The sequence below is a fragment of the Ixodes scapularis genome, unplaced genomic scaffold (assembly GCF_016920785.2).
Source record: "Ixodes scapularis isolate PalLabHiFi unplaced genomic scaffold, ASM1692078v2 PGA_scaffold13__105_contigs__length_92229423, whole genome shotgun sequence".
Taxonomy (NCBI): Eukaryota; Metazoa; Arthropoda; class Arachnida; order Ixodida; family Ixodidae; genus Ixodes; species Ixodes scapularis.
The window spans coordinates 62,806,297-62,826,603 of NW_024609839.1; the positions used below are offsets into that span (position 1 = coordinate 62,806,297).

At 46.3% G+C, this 20,307-nt stretch overlaps 1 protein-coding gene across 1 annotated transcript in view; it reads right to left on the reverse strand.

Annotated features, from left to right (window-relative positions):
* The window catches only part of LOC8029548 (fibrillin-3), a 33,514-nt gene extending 14,648 nt beyond the window's left edge, over nt 1–18,866 (reverse strand). The window contains exons 1-6 of the mRNA XM_040217687.2: nt 18,446–18,866; nt 16,144–16,344; nt 11,241–11,561; nt 9,489–9,644; nt 1,464–1,586; nt 1,216–1,341 (exon numbers count right to left, since the gene is read on the reverse strand). Of these exons, the coding sequence (XP_040073621.1) occupies nt 1,216–1,341; nt 1,464–1,586; nt 9,489–9,644; nt 11,241–11,561; nt 16,144–16,344; nt 18,446–18,512 (994 nt within the window). The 5' untranslated portion in view covers nt 18,513–18,866. The remainder of the gene's footprint in view (nt 1–1,215; nt 1,342–1,463; nt 1,587–9,488; nt 9,645–11,240; nt 11,562–16,143; nt 16,345–18,445) is intronic.
* Nucleotides 18,867–20,307: the final 1,441 nt, after the last annotated feature.

Below are 20,307 nucleotides of genomic sequence, written 5' to 3' on the forward strand. Positions count from 1 at the left end.
AACTCCCATCATCTCGCCAACTCCCAGCCGACAATGAGATTACAACAGCAGCCGATAACACCAACGAGGAACGAATCGCGAAGCAAGCACTGTGAACATGACAAGCGACGCCCTGCGATTCTTAACCTGTCAGTCCACTATCCTACTGAAAAACAAAATTGTATGAATGATTCTAATAAACGTACGAGGCCATATAAGGTCGTATACAAACCTATATGAGCCTTAAACGCGTGTTATATAATTGGTGTATGTTCTGGTATACTTATTCAAGAAATCGCATATTCAATTTTGCCGTTTCATAGCGTTCAACTCGAATCTTAAAACTGATAGGTGAAAGCTCAAGTGGCGCCAACTCAAAGGCAAGTGTATACGTGCAAATTCCCAACACCGAGATGTACGAAGCGTCAACTTTCCCGGCAAAATACGTTAGAGTGCCAATCGCTCCAATACACAGCGTGTTCGGCAATACATAGTTTATTCTTGCGCAGAAAATTTTTTTTTTTTTTTTTTTAAAGGGGGGGGGGGGGGGACACCTTGTTTAATGGGAGCTTGGCAGATGGCGAGGCTCAAAAGGTGTTCCGACCCCAAAGTAAACGTGTGACTGTGACGTTTTACCATGCTGAGTGTCACATCGCTGACTCTTTTTTTTTTTTTTCAGCCTAACATATTTACAGCTCCGTGACTGGTCGAGCTTCCTCTGTAGAGCGCAGCGATTGGCTGATCCCAAGTGCTCTGCGGGGAAGTAAACGACTCAGATTTCTTAGGGTTTAAAGTAAGAAGGGTGCGACAGGTTCTGTTGTTGCCACAATACAGGGCGTTGAGTGATATACTTCACGATTTCCTATCGTGGCCTTGTATCATTTCGTCAGATAAAATATGCAAGCAGCTCTAGAAGAGTTGAAATGAACTTTCGTTCCGCAACTTAAATCAATAGAGAAACTCTGTCCCTCTTCGTTTCTTGCTTGAAAGACAACCTTTTTGCCTGACATGGGAACAAAGTGACAGGACCTTACATCGGAAAGCTACGTTCAGAAAGTACAATTAACTTGCAGAAAATACTCGTCCTGAAGCGCAAAAGTGCCACTAAGTTAAGACAAAATTGTTTATTTAATCTGTGGTAACACTTTATCTTCGGGCACCTTTTACCCCAGCGATGTTTGGGTCGCGGGACATGGTTAATTAATACAAACTCTTCTTTTACATCTGCGCACTTACAGACGCATGTCTTTCCGTCCGCAGCCAGTGAAAAACCGGGTGACGTGCAGCGACAGCTGAAGGAACCAACGTGATTGACGCATGCTTCCTGGCACCCACCGTTCTTGGCCTGACATTCGTCAATATCTGAACGACGAAGAAAATTTGAGCAAATGATAGGCGTCACCTTCGTTTATACATTAAATTTCCTAGGAGTGAATGACCTTTGGGGTAAAAAAAAAGTTTTGCAGAAGAGATGGCGCTCTTACCTAAGCACGACTTGTTGTCCCTGGCCAGCTTGTAACCATCCGGGCACTGGCAGCGGTAACTTCCAGGAGTATTGACGCAACCCTTTTCGCAATTGTGTTTTCCTTCAGCACACTCGTCTCTGTCTTAAAAGGATTAGAAACCAAAACAAAAAAAAAAAACGTTCACAATTACGTTTTGTAAACGGCTTTATTTTCACGGGGAGCTGATTTTCGCGACTTCAATAATATCGCGAAAAATAGAACACGCGAGTATGTTTCGCTGCGGCAACAAATACATAACATACCACCCCTCATCCGCGAAATTTCATACTCGGGAAGTATTAAAGGGAACCACCGTTCGCCGGATTCGGGAAACATTGAGCCGGCGAAAATAAAGTGGTTTACAGTATATTAAGTGTAATTATATCTTGAGTGTCATATTTTTAATTTAACAAAACAAAATAGGAAAAAAAAAAAACGTGTAATAAGAATTCACAACTTTTTGTTCTTAAGTAACAAGTCATTTAACTCATTAGAGCGTTTAGTGCTTTTATTTCAAGTCATACATATAGTCGCTGGCCGTTTATGAAATGCAGGGTGCGGCGACTCGAGTGCACCTCATTAGCGGACCACAGCCAATCAGGTTGCGGCATTCGCCGCTAAGAACGCCGAAGGACCAATCACGAAGCAAGAAGCGTGAACGTAATGTGACACGCCCTGCTCTTCCTACGTTGACAATGGCTTTACGGTAGGGAGCATTCCTCTCCATGCTCGGCCACCCTAAGGCTTCGCCCGGAGTACAATTGAAACGACATCGGCTCGGAGTGTTTACAACTTTGCAGAGGCGTGCCGGTCCTAGTGTGGCCCAAGTATGCACTCGCACAGACCGCCACTGATTCAGAAACTTTTTTGTCGCGGTGAAATTGCGAGGATGAAAGGGGACCGTTTCTTTCAGTCTTGCCTTGGCGGAGCTTGGTGACGGTGACGTAATTGTGGGATCGAAACCACCCGCCTGACGACAGTCGAGCGCGACTCATGCATTGAACACGAGAACTTCGTGAGCACTCGACTTCGGCTCGTAACAATCAGTGAATGCCTCGGCGGACACTCGGGTGGTGGTTTGTGTCCAACCACTGCGGTGATGAGTATATACCTTTCCAAAAAACAGCGCGTGGCCGGTGCCATTTTGAGTGTTGGTGCGTATGGCGCGTGCTCTGCTCGCTTTCCGAAGCGACGAACACGCACGTGCTGAGCTGTGGAGATCGCACGCTGAGCTGTGATTTTGTAAACATTGGAAAGTGTCTATAGACGAACTCTAACGATGCCTGGAGCTCAGCACGCGTTTTCTGCCCTGCCAACCCCAGCCGTGGTATATGATTAACGTTGGCGACATAGGATAGGGACAAGGCCGCGAGGCCGCGTGTCCTGTCTCCGAGTTGGGGGGATGAACGGTGCTCATCTTTCTTAAATGTTTTTTTTTTTTGCAACTGCTAATGTTTAGAAAAAAAGAAACTAAGACAGGTTTATTCAGTTATTAACGTTAGGGAGTGATTCTAGTTTAATTTAGCGGAAGTTGAAAAGTCGTTTCGTGACCCCTTTAAGAACCGGTGAGTCGTAAATTCAACTGGAGTCTAATGCCGCGCCAACTGACACTCGGAGGCGTGTAACGCACGATGGGCGTTAAGCGCCGTTCACAAATATGCAAACGAGTAAAGGCCCGTTCACACTCTTGCGACCGAGTACGACTGAGAGAGACGAGATCTCTTACAACTTCTTAAATGTTTCTAGAATGACGGAACGCACTGACATTGTGGCGCCATCTATGCGGTGACCCTAGAACTGCATTTCACAAAAGCGAAGGTTTTGCGGGATTTCCGAGGTCAAATGTGCGTAATACCCATCGAAAGGCTCGTTTATAACATTGACAAAAGCTTTTCGAGCCAAAAAAAGAAAGGATATTGCGCGAGAAATAAAAACAAATATGCCGGACAGCCGAGTTTACACTGCTTCCCAATAGATGGCGCCAGTGTGTTCTCTGGTTTAAGAAGTTTTAAGGAACCCAGGTTTAAGAGGTCGCAAGCAGTCGCAAGAGTGTGAACGGGCCTTAAGACCGAGAAAGACCAGACCGGTTTTTAAGCCTCTTGCGACGTCTTAGGACCGGAGGCGCTGCAGCGGAGCTGGTCCTAAGATGTCGCAAGAGGCTTAGAAACCGGTCTGGTCTCTCTCGGTCTTACTCGGTGGGTCGGTTGCATATGTGTGAACGGCGCTTTACACTTTAAGATGTCTGAGCGTGTTTCTTTTCCCGCATAGTACGCGGTGGGCAATCAAATGGATTCCAACTGAAAGCGACAGAAAAAAAAAATTAAAGACGTTAACAGCAACCTGTAACGCCGAATTAGGGCGCAGCTGTTGAGGAGGAGGAGGGAAGGCTACTGAGGGGAGGGTTTACCCCACCTTTCTCCCCCTTACCTCCTCATCCTCCCTGCTGCTCCTCCTCCCCTCCTTCCTCCTCTTCCTCCTCCGCTTCCCCTCCTCCTCTCCTCATCTCTCAAGCTCTCCTTTTCCCTCCTCTTCCTCCTCTTCCTCCTCCTCGTCCTCCCCTCTTCCCCTCCTCCTCTCCTCACCTCTCAAGCTCTCCTCCTCCTTCTACCCCTCTCCTCCTCATCCCTCCTCCTTCCTCATCCCCCTCCCCCTCTCCTCTTCCCTCCTATTCCTCCTCCTCCCCTCCTCGTCCCCTCATCTTCAAGCTCATCTCCTCCTCCCTCCTCCCCTTCCTTCTCTCCTTCTCAATCCTCCTCCCTCCCCCTCTTTCCCTCCTCCTCCTTCCTCACGCTCCTCTTCCTTCCCCTTCCCCCTCCTCCTCCTCCCATCCCTCTGCCCTCCTCCTCCCCTCCGCCTCTTGCTCCTCCTCCCCGAGCGTTGCATCATGGGAAATGTCCCATAATGCACCACGCGGGACCCTTGTGACATCACACGCGACGTCACCAGTGACATCATGAAAATCCCGCGCGGTGCATTTTGGGACATTTCCCATGATGCACCGTGCGGTTACGCCGACGGCGACGGCGACTGCGATGGCGACGCCGACGCCGACGCTGCTCAAGCCGGAAACGGGCGCCTAAGAGGTGCGCTCTAAAACGACGGGGACGCGAAAACGGGCCTGACCCGAAGACGAGACCTGCGTAGGTATACCGTTATGGTACGCGGAGAATACACGCTTAAGAGTTGAAAATGAACGAGGTACCTTGTTTAAGGAGGTACGGACTAAGCGATAATTTTTCTTTTCAAGACCAGACATGATCACGAGACGTGATGGGTATTGCGAAAGATAGTTTATGCTTATTATGATTTCTGTAGACGCATGCTTCTTGTGTGCGTTAATAAAGCGGACATGTTTTTAGAGCGCAACTCTTAGGGGCCCGTTCCCGGCTTGAGCGGCGTCGGCGTCGCCGTTGGCGTCGCCGTCGGCGTCACCAAGGTCACCCCAACGTCACGCGACCCCCCAAGGTCATCCCAAGGTCACGTGGCCCCCAAGGTCACGCGACCCCCAGACGTCACGTGACCCCTCCCCCAGGGTCACGTGACCCCCAAGGACACGTGACACCCAAAGTCACGTGACCCCCCAAGGTCACGTGACCACCCCCAGGGTCACGTGACCCCCTCGCCGAGGTCACGTGACCTCCCCGATGACGTCATCGTCACTGATGACGTCACCGGCATCCACATCGTCATCGTCATCATCACTGATGACGTCATCAGTGACGTCACTGATGACCTCACCGGCATCCGCATCGTCATCGTCATCATCGCGGATTACGTCATCAGTGACGCCACTGATGACGTCATCGACATCCGCATCGTCATCGTCATCATCGCTGACGACGTCATCGGAGTCCGCATCGTCATCGTCACTGATGACGTCATCAGTGACGTCACTGATGACCTCACCGGCATCCGCATCGTCATCGTCATCATCACTGATGACGTCATCAGTGACGTCACTGATGACGTCACCGGCATCCGCATCGTCATCGTCATCATCGCTGATGACGTCATCAGTGACGTCACTGATGACGTCACCGGTATCCGCATCGTCATCGTCATCATCACGGATGACGTCATCAGCGACGTCACTGATGACATCATCGGCATCGTCACGTGACCCCCAAGGTCACGTGACCCCCAAGGTCACGTGACCCCCCCCAGGTCACTTCACCCCCAGTACCCTTCCCTCCTCCTCCTCAAGAGCTGCGCTCTAATTCGGTGTTACAGGGAGTTGTAAACGGCTTTCACATTTTTTTCTTCTCAAAGTAGACTACGTATGATAATATTTTACGTGCGGAATATGCAGGTTGAGGCCTGAAGGACTAACAGATTTGGCGCGCCTGCCCGAATTCGAATTACAACAAGAATCAAATGTGGCAAGCGAACGTAGTTTCGCAAGGAGTTTCATGTCTATTTGATTCAGAGCTCAAGTCGAAGGTGGTAAGATATTTAAAAATAGAGCAAAAGCGTGGGCGGCGCATTTCCTATGCCTTACACCGGATTATCGTCGTCTACACGCACACTGGTTTTTTAGCTTGCTCCAAAGTGGTCGTTGTTTATATATTTCGTTAAAAGTAATAATCACCGCGATTCTCTCGCTTGTCGCCAGCCTGTGCTATTATTTGTTAGCGTTTCCGCGTTCAGCGAGCCACTCGTATACCAGCGTGCAGACGACAACCGGGCTGGTAGAGGACATAGAAAATCCATGGCCGACGGTTTTTATTATTTCACTGCCTCAGAATTGAGCTCTAAAAATATACAGAAATTCGAGCGAAACTACGCTCGCATGCCCAGTTTCATGTGGCTCCCCAGTGGCTGAGACGCGCAACACACGTGCGCCCAACTTCCCTCCATGCTACGAGGTAGGCAAGGGGGTGGCTTCGCCCCGCGACCACCGGGGGGAAGGGGGGGGGGGGGGGGGGGGCAGGATTGCGGACGCAGAGATGCGCTCCGATAAGGAATCGAAACCTAAAAAAGCGTCCAAATGGAGCGCTTTTTTAGAACGCCGTAATATGCTGCCCCTGCTTTATGTCCTTCTAAAAAGTGTTGATTTGGTGGTTTATGATGAATGCTCAGCAAGTTTCTAATTGGAACCATATGTCTCTTTTCATTAATTAAAAAGTTGATTAACGAATGTTAACTCTTGCCGAGCGATCGTTACGATTATTCCCCCATACTATGTCCCCTTGGCCGCATAACATACATGCACAAACCACATAAGTGTAACTTTCATGGTTTTAAAACAAAACTGTTAAGTTAAAAAAAAAAAAAAAAAAATCCTGATATACATAATATATACTGTAAACGACTAAATTTTCGCGGGGACCTAATTTTCGCGAATTTCGCGAATGGCAAATTGTAAGGATGCAAACACAATCCCGTTGATTACTTCATCGTCGTCACCTAAGATCCCGCATATCCAACGAGGACAATCGAGCTGGGGCAGCAAACATTGTAGAGTACGCTCTCTTGCGCTCTGATGCCATAGCAGACGCCGAAATAACGACGTCGTTAGCATCTTATGATTTCTTGTTAGGACTACTAATATCGTTTGAAATAAGGTTTTCATCTCTGTGTAATTCAGACGTACTGCGGTCAATCACAGGCGACGTGGAACAAATAAAATCGAATCCGAGAATAACCTCGTGCGTACAAACAGGCAAAACAACAAAGTGGATGCGGTGAAACATCTGTCCGATAAGGGTGCGCACAGTGCACACTGTTGATTGAACAATTAAATATGTCCCTGCGTTTGGCACTAAAGGTCCTCTAAAAGGTGTTCGTGCTTTCCGTAGCCTTGAACAAAAGTCTGCCTAGACCACAGATATAGCAGCCCCTGTGTCGACTAGCGCATTCACCATTAAGCCCTGAATGAAGACTGCGATGAAGTCGGTTATCGGATATGATTTATGACATTTTGTGACTGCGCAGGTCTCTCCCCATGAACTGTGAGAGTTAGTTTTTCGTGCAAGATTTTGGGTGCTCTGCGTGTTCGGCATCATTCGGGACAGAGAGCGGCGGTAAGGTGACGAGGGGCGTCGTCGAGGGGGTGTTGGTTGCGCTCCCTGGATGCGTCGTGTATCACGACAGGTGTTGCCCTATCGCCGTCGCGTATAGCATGAGAAGCTATAGTATGCCCCATCGTTGTTATAGCGAGCTGAATGCGTCGTCTTCTCGTCTTTGCGGCGCGTGCGGCAATAGCGTGCAACGTGACCTCGGTATCCGCAGCAGTAACGTACCGGTTCAAGTTCACGGTAGCGGCGTTCTGCGTTACCTGTCGATAACGTAGCTAGAACCGGTGTCTCATGCAGAGGTGATGGGAGCAGCGCCGCGGGTTGCTCTGTAGGCTGGGCAACCTGTGCCGAGGTGGGTTGTGACACTCGTTGAAAAGGTTGAAGAGGTACCACCACGCGGGGTCAAACCCCGGCATTGGCGGGTACTGGTATATTTACGCTTCGTACGGGCAGAACCCAACACCGGTTAATTCTTGTCGGGCTAGAGTCCGGAGCCGGGGGGATCGGTCCGCTTGTGTGTGTGTTTGATGTGTCTTCCCAAAAAGGTTTTGTAGTTCCTCGCTTACGAAGATCTCGATAATGGCGCGCAGGTTGGTGTCTGAAGAGGCAGGAAATGGGGATGTCATCCGTGGGTCGCGGAGGCGGATGTTTTGCATCTCGTTGAGATGCTGGCATATATCCGCGATTTCAGCGAGCGTCGCAGGCTTTCGTAAAAGAAAAACGGCGAAAGCCGCGTTCGAAATGCCTTTGAGAACGGGACGAATTCGTTCTGACTCGGGAATCGCTACATCTATTCGGCGGCTCAGTGCGAGGACGTGCTCGATATAAGAAGTGTGCGTCTCATCCGAACGTTGGACTCAGGACTCAAGTTGTCGTCTAGCGGCCTCACGGCGGTTTAAGGATGTTCCGAAAATGTCCTTGAGTTCTGTGACAAACGTTGGCCAGTTCGCTATTTCTTGTTCGTGGTTCAAGTACCAGGTTCTGGTGACTTCGCTCAAATAAATGGTCACGTTTGCGAGTTTAGTCGCATCGTCCCATCACTTGAATGTGCTCGCCCGACGAAAGGAGTCTAGCCGAATTTCGACGTCTTCGTCGTAGAAGCCTCAGAAGAGCTTGGGATCGCGTTGTCAGAGGAGAAATCTCCAGCCCGGGAGGGTCAGTGTACGGTCGGTCATGGTACTGATCGTTCCAGCCGTTCCCATTGCAAAAAGTGGGCTTGTTAGCGTTCCAGCTTGAGTGACGGTTTGTAGGGTGCGGCTTCACAACTCCAGGTTTCTGAAGGTTGCCCTGAAGGCGAGATGGTATGGGAAACATCACCTCCGCCAAGTTGCAAGGAAGACCGTACCTCAGAGCGCGAGAGAGCGTCCTAGTGTTCGCTGCCCCAGCGCGATGATTGTTGCACGACGTGTTGCAAGTTGCGCCACAGAACGGTGACACGATAGGTCGGTAAGAGAAGAGGTTTGGCGATCGGCTCAGAGCCGGGTACGTTCTAGGCACGGGCACAAGGCACGAGTTCATGCGCACGAGCCGCGAAGCTCTATATGACAATGATGATGGGCCTCGTTTGATGAGCGGGTTCTTTGGTGACGAGAATTAAATGATGAATGTGGTTGTGTTTGCATCCTTACAATATATAACTTTACTTGAAATTTGCTCCTGCAAGTGTATGCAGTAGTCCGGTAAATGAGGGACATTGCGCAGGCGAAATGTTGAGGTCACTGTGCCTGCGGAGATAAGGAACTTTCAAACCAAACCGTTTGTACACTACATGGTTTCAAAACATGCTGACAACATGATATCTGGCTTCCCGTTTGCTTTAGGAATAAAGTACGCGCACAGAGATATTTTTTTTTAAATCGTAAAGTAAGTTTTGTTTTTTGTCGCAAGCTGTCGAGAAACTCGCCTTGCACATATAAGAAAAAAAAATGAACCCAACAGATATTTCGGTTGAAAAGGATTTGGCGAAAAAAGAAAGATCTATACGTACCAATACATTCTGTTCCGTTGAGAAAATAACCGCTCTGGCATGTGCAAGCATGGCGTTGGAGACCGTAAATGCACATCTGTGCGCAACCGCCGTAGTCCTTTCCGCAGGGGTTAGGGTGCAGTGGCGTCTCCAGTGAAACGTCATCTTGAGGAGAGTCTTTCAAATTAGAAAGAAGACACAAGTCAACGGACTCACTAGAAAAAAAGTTGAAGAATTGGACTTCGTCGAACATACAGCGTACGACATTGGGAAATGTGAAGCCGCGAGAACACGTTCATTAATGTTGCCTTGTTTTCGCATCCAAGAATATCGTGTAATTCTTTTTTTTTTTTCACTAAACATTTTGTCACATTTTGTCCTTACTATCGCCGCGACCGACAAAGTTAACTCATAGAAGTGTAACTGTTTTAGTGTAAAAGGCCTTTTTTCTTTTTGAAGAATTTTTTAAAGTTTGGAGCAAAGAGCCTAAGCCGCAGTCCCATTGCTGAAACATCATACAAAAAACACGGTCTTTTTAGACTTAGGCAAGGTGGCGCAGGCTACCGCCCGTTACAAAGGGCGGTAGCCTGCGCCCATTAACATCCATCCATCCATCCATCCACTTCGTCGCAGACATGATGAACGAATTATTTTCGGGCATGACTCAAGCACATTCGAAGCATGCTTGCTTCACATATATGAAGGGTACATATATGGAATATGTTTGTTGAAAGTTTTAGTATCGCCAACGTGCCAGGACCGACACACAAAAAACAAACGCGCCTCGGACAGTGTTTACAGACTGTCCTTTGCATGATGTATGAACATTTTTTTAAATTTTTTTATTTGTTTATTTGAAATAATCTTAAGGTATTGCTATTAAAGCGGGGCGGTCTGACTAGAGAACATCTGCGAAGAATAGATTATTAAGAGCATTGTTAAACGAAACAACATCGGTAATGCTAGCACTCAAAGCGGGGAGGTGGTTCATTTGACGCTCGGAGTATAAAAGAACACACAAGAGAGTACGTTTTAAACTTGGGAATACCGGTTTGATGAGAACGATCAATGCGGAAGGAGATGTAAATGACGGCTTTATTATTTCAGGACAAAGCACGTCAGTTAAACATTTTACGAAAAAAAAAAAAAGACAGAAACGAAAGGATTTTTTTGCGGCTGTGCAGTAGAACCGGCAGACCTAGAGTTTTTTCATGATAGCTATATGCTTGCAGTAAGGCTACGGTTGGTTATTACAAAGCGTACAGATCGGTTTTGAAAGGATGCATTCGAAGCCTTTTAGTGATGAAAGGCCGAAGTTACAAATGGCAGCGAAGAATTTTAAAGGCTCGTTCGCGCACTTGTGACTGCTATACGACCGAATGTGCTACGACCTCTTGTGATCTCTTTTTCGAGAGGACAGATTATCGGGTAGCCATGGATCACTCGCGAGTTTTGTATACTTTCTCTTGTTTTACGCAACATTTTTTCACTACTAGGCTGGAACCATTTTGATGGTGCTATACGCGACAAATATACTTGCAAAACATACGCTCTAGTGAAATACAGTTCCAAAGTCAGCTCACACTTGGCGCCAGCGTGCCGGCGTGTTCTTTCGTGGTAATATATCGCATGGGCGTCGTTACACGCTGGTTCGTAAGCAGTCGCAAGTGTGCGAGCCATCCGTAAGTATGAACGGATTGGTGTTTGCTATAAAGTGACGTTTAGTAAAGACGGAGCGAGGGAGAACTTCCCTTTGAAAAAAGTATATCTCACCTGTGCCTTTGAGACATCTAGGCGGCGACCCGTTCCATACCCTTCCGTAGCAGGTCATGTGTTTGGTAGACGTGGGCCTGAAGCCGGGTTGACAGTAAAACGCGAGTCGATTCTTATTTCTCCACACAACCGCAAAACCATTACGTGGGGCGGGCGGAAGCCGACAACCAAAGATGCTGTCAAATTGGTTGTGCCTGTCTTCGGCGGAGCGACGACGTACGTCCAACGTCAAGCTCTTCTTCTCGCTGTAAGGACAGGGCGTTGTCCTCGGTACCTCCGGGGCTCGAATCTCCTCCGTGGCAGTCGTCCCTTCGGTGCCACCTAGATACGAAGAAATTAAACAAACAGAGCCCAAGGGTTTCAGTCACAAAAACCTCAGAGCCGCAGTTTCACTGCTCAATCAGCGCAAAAAAAGGCATGGTGTTCGCAGCATACATGACGATAAAATTATCTGCTGGCACGCCTCAGGCTTGTTTGAGCCAATGTTTGCTTCATAGATATGTACGCACCAAACATGTGACGGAGACAGTTTTTTTTTTTTTTTGTTTTTCATAACCAATGCGGTGCGCAAGTTCGTATGCTTCTTTTGCAATGGGTTGTGGTGACGTCAGAACGCCGAGCTCTGATTGGTTCTGAATGAAGGATAGTGGGTAGACCTCAAGGCAGCTTGTTTTGAGGTCTACCCACTACGCTTCAATCAGAGCCAACCAAAGCTCGGTGTCTTCCTGATGTCACCGCAACTCCTGTGCAAGAAACAGACGTCTCGCTCTCCGCATATGACAAGACCGTCATACAAGGAAGAAACACGCTCCAGACAGCGTCTGCAGGTTGTTTTTTTGTATGATGTATTAACGATGCGATCGCAGCTTAAAGGGACACTCATATGGATGATAATGTAATGAAATGAAAAGGTGCAAGCGAGCTGGACAAGAACGATGAAAATAACCCCTGGAGAAGGGGAGCAGGACCAGGCGGATTTTCTCGGTCGCGCACCAGTCATCTAGCCGTGATTGGAGATTTGTGTTTGTCTTTTGTCCTCCTCGTTCCCAGGAATTACCTTCGTCGCTCAATTGGATAACGAGATACGTGGAGATATGGTGGTATGGTGATAGCTACATTTTCAGGCTCTAAAAATCCTAAAAACAAAAAAACCTCGAAATTACACTCATAGGCGTACGATTTTCCTATTAAAAATCTAATCAAACATCGCGACGCTACCTTCTTTCTGCGCCTTGGAGCAGGCACCAAGGGGGCACCGTGGAACGGCGTTTTCGAGGAATAATTGCTGTAATTACGTCTCACACACCCCAAATATTTGACGGTTTTTGTGAAAATATAATGCAGAGCGCACCTAAAAAAAGAAATAACAGTAACGCTCAGAACCTCCACGCAACAATGAACCTTTTTCATTGGTCAAATTTTATTTAGATGGTGAGGAACCCAAGAACGACCCCCTCCTCTTCACTCTATCCGGAGCCGCCATATTGCTACGCAGAGTCGCAGACGAGGGACGAGCTTTGCTCCCCCGTTTGCAGGCACGAACTTTGCTCCGTTTCTAAAGGAACACAGGGGTCAAGACCATTGCTCCCTTTATGAAGGAATATGTACACCTTATTGTTTTTAAGAGTGTATCGAAACGATCCCTTAAAACTTCCTAAGACCCTGGTTACGAAGAGTGAACAGCGCCGAAATAAAGGAAGGAGAAGATGGGGTGTACAGAAGAAGCGTTAACTTTTAACAGTGGATAAAATCATAGAATGTTATGTGAATATATCCATATCATTGGAACGTTTTTGCGTACATTTGCAATGTGCGTTCAAAAATGTTCTTCTGTGCAAGTGCTACAGTCCTCCCAATGACTCGACACATTTTTGCTCAGACTTACATGATCCTTTCAACACCATTCGTACAAGGCTTCCTTTTGCGGCTATGTTTTTACTATATGTGATTTTAATCTTCCTATTATTAATTGGTCCGGAGTTTTTTTTTTGCTTACACTTGTAATTCTTCTGAATACTCTGATTTCCACAGTTTTTGGACTAATTTTTCTTTTTTACAATATATCACTGAACCTACTCGGATTACTGACAAAACAGCCAATCTGTTAGACCTCATTCTTAACCCCGACTTCAGTCTTGTTTCTTCCATAACCTATTTACATGGTATTAGCAACCATGACAGTTTGAACATCAACTTTCACACTTCACTGTGCATTTCAACTAGATATACGAAAAAAATTCTAAACAATTGCAAGGCAAACGTTGACGCTATAACTTGCGAGTTAGCTCGCTTTCTTGATCAATGTTTACCTGCGTTTCCTGAACGCTTGGTTGAAACTAACTGGAACATGTCTGAAAACAAAGTAAACGCTCTAATTACATCGTTTATTCCGTGTAGGAATATTACGTATAATCACTTGTCCCCCCGGTTCAATGTAACACTTAAACTCTTGTCTAACAAGAAGAAATGTATTTTCCATCTTGAAAAGTCATCTGCCGTCACGGAGCGCTGGGAGCTTTATAAATCAGCCGCAAATGGTTATTAGACAGCGATAAAAAAGAGAAAGCTATCTTATTTTAACGTTACCTTCCTCTCTAGGTTATCAAATAGTACGATCGAAGCAATTTTGGAGTGTTGTGAAAGGCCCCAAAAGCTGTCGTATCACTCATTGGGCTTGATGTGATCTCTCTTCCGAAAGATGAGTGTGCAAATGTTATGAACGACGTATTTATTGAAGCGTTTACAATAATGTTTGCTCTGTTTATCCAATATATCCCGATCATACATTCTTTCTAACGGCCACGCTAATTTTTGATTACGAAAAGATTGTAAATTGAATCGATCATTTTAAAATTTCTTCCTGATGTGGTGTTGGCCATTTTACCTTTAAATTCCCGAAGAACACAAAAAAGTTACATGTCGATCCTTCTTTCTAATATTTTTGAACAATCACTAAACCTTAGTGTCTTACCGAATGATTGGAAGACAGGAAAGGTTATTCCACTTTCCAAATCAGGTGACAAACATAGTCCTCTTAATCAAACCCTATTCCTTAATTAGTACACCCTTTAAAACCTTAGAACACATTATTTACTCTAATTTAGTCAATTTCTTAAATTCTAATTCTTCCTTTCCACCCTCACAACATGCTTTTCGCAAATCTATGTCCTGCGAGACTCGGCTTCTGTCACCGAGTGAGGGTCGAGATTAAGTAAACCCGATAAAAGCAACACTCCGAGATTAACGAGAAATTACCTAAGAAAAAAGGAAAACTAGGTTCGACCGGTCACAAGTGATAGGTCCACGCACGATGTGAAAATCATTAAAAAGGGGACGAAACGCAGGGTTAAAAAAAAAAAATTTAATAAGAAGCGATAAAAAGCCGCGCACGGCAAGAACCAGTAATTAGCACGTTAAACAGCGAAACTTTGGGAACTGAGGCCGCGAAGAAACCTAAAAAAAATAAATCAAAATACAGCCAGAACAAAGCAAAATTCTCCGGCTCGCGACAATCGCCCACAAAAAATGCCGCCGGGAAGCCGAATTCACCAGAGCACAAAAATTACGCAAGAAAACCAATGTTTCTGGAGTGCGGGGACAAGCGCAGACGAAAAGTTAAAACGAAAAGTTCCGATAAACAAAAGTCTTAACGGCTGGACCCGAAGTCCAAGTGGAAAGGTCAAGAGCTCTGAAGACGGGTCCCGAAGATCGTCGACGTCTCGTTGGTCGGCGCCGAAGGCAAAAGCTCGGCCGAGGCCAAAAAGACACCCGAACGTAAAAACGCGCCCGTAGGCAAAACACGCCACTAAGGGCCAACGCCGAAAAGGCAAAAGTGGGGAAACCTGCCCAAAAGATTCCAACAACATCAACTTTCGGGAACAAACGATGAGAGGAACGACCAGCCGACCTGCCCTGACCCTTTAGGAGGTAAGCTCTTTGTCACGAAAAATTGTGTGTTACGTGTCTATAGAGCTTTGATGCTAGTACGCCTCAATGGGTGACCTGTCTTTTAGCTGTACACGAGAAATTTAGCCAGTGCAGTACAACCGCTAACCTGGTTTTTTTTAACGTGCATCACGCAGTAGTGATTTTACGAACGTGTGCCGGTACGAAATTCATCCAGATCGAAACGTGCAGGGGTTGGGATCGAACCCAGGAGGTTCTGCAGCGCAAGCTTTCGGTGCGTGCTCTCTGTTTTACATTTGCTGAGTTTGACGAAAAATTTATGTTCGCTCTCGCCGTGGTTTGCAGTCTATGGCGAAATCCGTATTGGGCCCGTACACGTGCTCACAAAAACTCGTGTAGCGCAGCTCCAAATGTTCACAGAGCGACGCCCTTTAATGAAATAGGTCACGGAGGTTCTTCCTTGGACTGCTGCGGGCGCATCACCGTGCTGCCCTCTCTTCTTACGCTATTCAATCAGTCCGGGAACTTCTTTATCACACCTTGTAGTACCGCTAAGGCTAACTCTTTGCTTGAATATCTAAAAGTAGATTTTGCTTCAGCCCCAGTATCATTAGAATTACTTCTGTACAGAAGACTACTTCGATCAAAACTGGAGTATATGCCGCATCCATCTGGGACCCCGGACGTTCGCAATATTTGTGATTGACCTCAAATTTGTACAAAATCGCAGAGCGCGTTTCATTTTCTGCAACTATCATCGCACAGCCGGTGTGTCATCTATGAAAACCAATTTATCGCTACCTTTTCTTTCGTTACGTCAAAGAATATCTCTTTGATGCCATTTCCAAAAAAATACATCAAACTAACTCAAATTGTCTTCCGTTCCTACAATGTTTCGGCGCTTATCAATCTCCGTAACCATGTTCATCCAACTCGCCCAACTCTCCACTGTACGCCCTAATAGTGTACTCTTAAAAGGGGCGATGGCTGTACTTACGCCGGACGTTTTCCCGCGAAACGCACTTGGGCGGCGGGGGACTCCACCTCCCGAACATGCAGAGCGCAGACCGCGAACCTTGCAGCTCGTACTCGGGGTCGCATCTGAACATGACGTAGCTGGACCTCTCGTTGTGGTACACCACGTGACCATTTGGAGGCGGCACAGGCTGGGGGCAGTTGCGAACAGAGGTCAAACAACCTGCAAAGGTCAAAGTACATTCGACCCCTTTTTTTCGCATCAAACCTCAGAAGAAAAGTGAAGACACGCACTTCAAAGCAGCGGTCACACTTCAAAATACATCATTCAAGACACAGTCTGCAGACAGTAGGGAGTTTCAGGGAACCGTGTTTGCACATCCGATACGATATACAATGGGTCCTCTGGTACCGACTGCGAATGTGCGAGTCTTTTGTGGTTGCGCATGCGCAGCTCGTACGGGAGGGCTCATCGTGCCGTATCGGATGTGCAAACACGGCTCCCTAAAACTCCCTACTGTCTGAGGTGTGTTTCAAAGCATGAAAGGCTTCTTGAAGCCACCTACCAATCCCCGAATTATGTCCGTCCGTCAGTGAAATTTAGCGGGGAAATTGATCTCACGCGACCAAAACACCAAATCTGTTTCCCCGCTAAATTTAGCGGGAAATTTGATGTCACGTAACCTGACGTCCCGAGGCGTACAAACCAGTTCAGTTTCCCCGCTAAATTTAGCAGGAAAATTGAAGTCGCGTGACCTGTATATCGGTTCAGTTTCCCCGATAAATTTGGCGGGGATATTGATGTGGCGTAATCCGACGTCACGTGAGCTCTACACCAATGTAGTTTCCCCGCTAAATTTAGCGAGAAAATTGACGCCACGTGACACCAAGTGAAGTGGCCTACACTATGTACAATACAGTGTAATAGTCTTCTAAACAAATAATAATAAAAAAAGAGATTAGTTCTTGAAACACTGCATTTCATGATGGGTCGTACGACCTTGAGGTTAAAGGTCGCTGTCAATTTCTTCCTCGCATAACGGTCAATGTCACGCTGGTCATGCAAGATACTGGCATGTTGCATGCGTACGAATGTATACGAAGCAAATATGCTCAAGGAGTCTTTTTTTTTCTTTGGTTCTATACATATTTCCACCATACTGCAATGATTGGCTCTAGCTCGCGTGTGCTTTGCGGGATATTGATTCGCGCTTCCGTAATGTGATTGGCTAATACTACGGTCTCATTGGCTGAAGAAACTAATAAGATGCCCGCAAGTTTTGACACGTACGTTCTGCGTTTCTTACGCTGTGTGCGACAATAGATTAAACTAGCATTCAAGCGCAACCTCTTCGATGTATGCGGACGGATGGGTGTACATAAAACGTTGATAGAGGTTGACTCAGTGGTGATCAATTATGATTGTGGGCATTAATGAATGGGAAGGAAAAGCCGAGGAAGGGAAGTTAAGCTCAGAGGGTGGCAGCTGAATTATAAATTTTGTTTTTTTGATTCCGACAGAAGACAGATTTTGAGTTAACAAATATACTTAAATGTATTTAGTAGCCACGCAACCGCACGCGATGGGAATTTTATCAGAGGACGGCACCAACCTAGACAATGCGTAAGTGCTGAGCTGCAGAGCAATGACCATGCACCGCAGTTTATACATGAAAAAGGTAGACTGGTTTCAAGCTCCATGTGGTTAGAGCGCATTATTTTTAAATATTGTATAGCTTATGCAAGTTTTGTTAAAATAGAGGTAGGAATCGCTCATGGAGGAGTCCTGATTATATTGCTCCAGTTTTTCATTCGTGGCATGGTCCTGCACAAGCTAATTGGGTCACAAAAGCCATATCAGAGTTTTGCGTTCGACAAATTAAAAATAGAAAAAAGGTATCACTCATTTACCGAATTCGAGGAACAAGCACTTCATTAGCCTTTGAATTGCTGTTAGTTAATAAGTCAATTAATTTTTCTCATATAAAATACACAAAAGAAGTGAAATTCCACGAGTGTTTGTAGGTTATGGGTGTACTTACAATATTTCTGTTTAGTCACAACACGCAATGCAGTGGTGGTACTACATATCACTTTATTATAGTTAACACCTTCGACTAAAGATCTGACTATATAATCTAAAATAAAAGCTTTTGATGGTAGTGAAAATGATAAATATGTCTTGAATAGAAGATATGTTTTAAAAACAATTGCATGACAATATTTCAGAGCAAGCAGCGCACGTAACTATATAAGTACTATTAGACCTAAAAAAAGAAAAGAGATATCGGAAAGCATGATAATTGAAGACTCGGTGTTCATACCTGCAAAAAGTAGTTGAAGAAAAGCGACGATCTTGGCCACTTTCCTCAAGCCACACATCGACTCCATCTTGACTTTGCCGCGACGCGATCCCCAAACGACAAACTCGCGTTAAGATTTGAACGAACGTCTGTCATATAAACTATACCATTGGCCCCCAAACAATTCTGAAGACAAGTCGGCGTTTTCTAGCGCAACGTACAGAGCCGACGTAGGGATAATTTCTCACTACTCAAGCAAAGTTTTCTTCGGGATAGCTGTAATGTGACAGCGCTTCGGGCCCTCAATGAGAGCGCGGCGTTGTATCTTTAGACGGAGCGCCTCAGCGCGGACGTTGCCATCTGACACCCATTATCAAGCGAACGAGTCTGCAATCCGAGTTTCGGCTTGTGTTTGCTTGGTTTCAGTTCCGTCTCCGCGCCCAGACTCCTCGGATTTGGGTCTGGTTTTCTAAACGACCCTTCGAGGAACCCTTGCTGATAGAACACGGCACCGCCTCTTTGGCGACATTCCGTTTGCAAAACAGCGGACATAAAGATTTTTCTTCTTTTTTTGTTTTACATCTTGAGGCGAAGTTCTACGGTGTCGTTCCATCAGAAAGGCTTGCCGAGCTCTTCCTTTAGGGAATATGACCAAACTTATTACGTAAACGTTTCTTGCTTTTTGACTTATTCTTGTTCCGCGTTCTCATCGGCCTGATGCCGCTTTCTGATTGGCTGCGGAGCTGTAATAGGATGCTCAAGGCCCAACGTGTCCTAGATTTCCTGGATTTCTTAAGCTCCGATTATAGCCCTCTTTCTCGCAGGGCGACTATGGGTCGCTTTGACCGCCAGTTGTCCGGAAGCTTAACATTGAAGTGGGCCACTCTGACGTCCGCGTATTTTCACTGAAGCTCTACCAGCTTTTATCACGCAAGTGTGAATGCTGCTAAAGCGGACATATCTTGCACGAGGAAGAGCAGTGATTTTTCACACTGCGGTCACTCCCAAGTTGAGAACGGCTGGGAGGAGTTTCGGTTGTCCTGACTCCAGGGCGCGCACCCTGCCTTCGATGATGCTTCGCGGTCTCGGGAACCTCGAACGTGCGCGCCCAGTCAAAGCTCGGCAGAGGGGCATCGAGCGCGTGCTGGAGGCTGGGCGTTCGAAAAGGACGCCCCGCCGTTTCCATGGAGCTTTTAGGAAGCACGGGCCGCTCGTTGACACTAAGAATGAGTCTTTCAAAAACAATAGCCTAAGTTGAACACTTAAGATTATGGTGCCTCGTCGCGGGGCAAAGGAAAAGCTCCAATCTTCTCAGAAATAATTGGAATTGAAAGCTCAAATCACGTAGAAAAGCAGCAGGGGAGGCTTTACTCATAAGTGCTATACCAGAAGCAAAAGCAGATATTCAGTAAATTTATCGGATCAAGTTGAGGGTTTTAATAACCGAATGTTTACATATAAATTGTGTTTTGTACGTTGGGAAATATGAAAATAGACTGAGTAATTCATGTCAAAATCCCGGAAATTTCCCGGCATGGGTTCCCTTTTTTTATGCTGTATTTGTATGATATCTTTAACTATGGCCGTTACAGAGTTTTCCAAGGAAAAAGTTATTTCACTAAAACCAAGTGAAACGAAAAAGTATAAAATAAACAAGAACCACGGGGAATTCGTCATGCGTGAAACTCATGTTTCAAATAAATAAAAAATAAATAAATAAAAGTAAAATGACGTGAAAGATTAGTGGCCGCTTCCACCTCTCAACTTGACGCATACGTTAATAACGCAATTCGTCGACGAGGAACCGTCTGGCCCGGATTGCACCCTAAAGAGTAACACGTCCACCGACCTCCCCCGCCGCCTAATCTCGAACCCCTCCAACG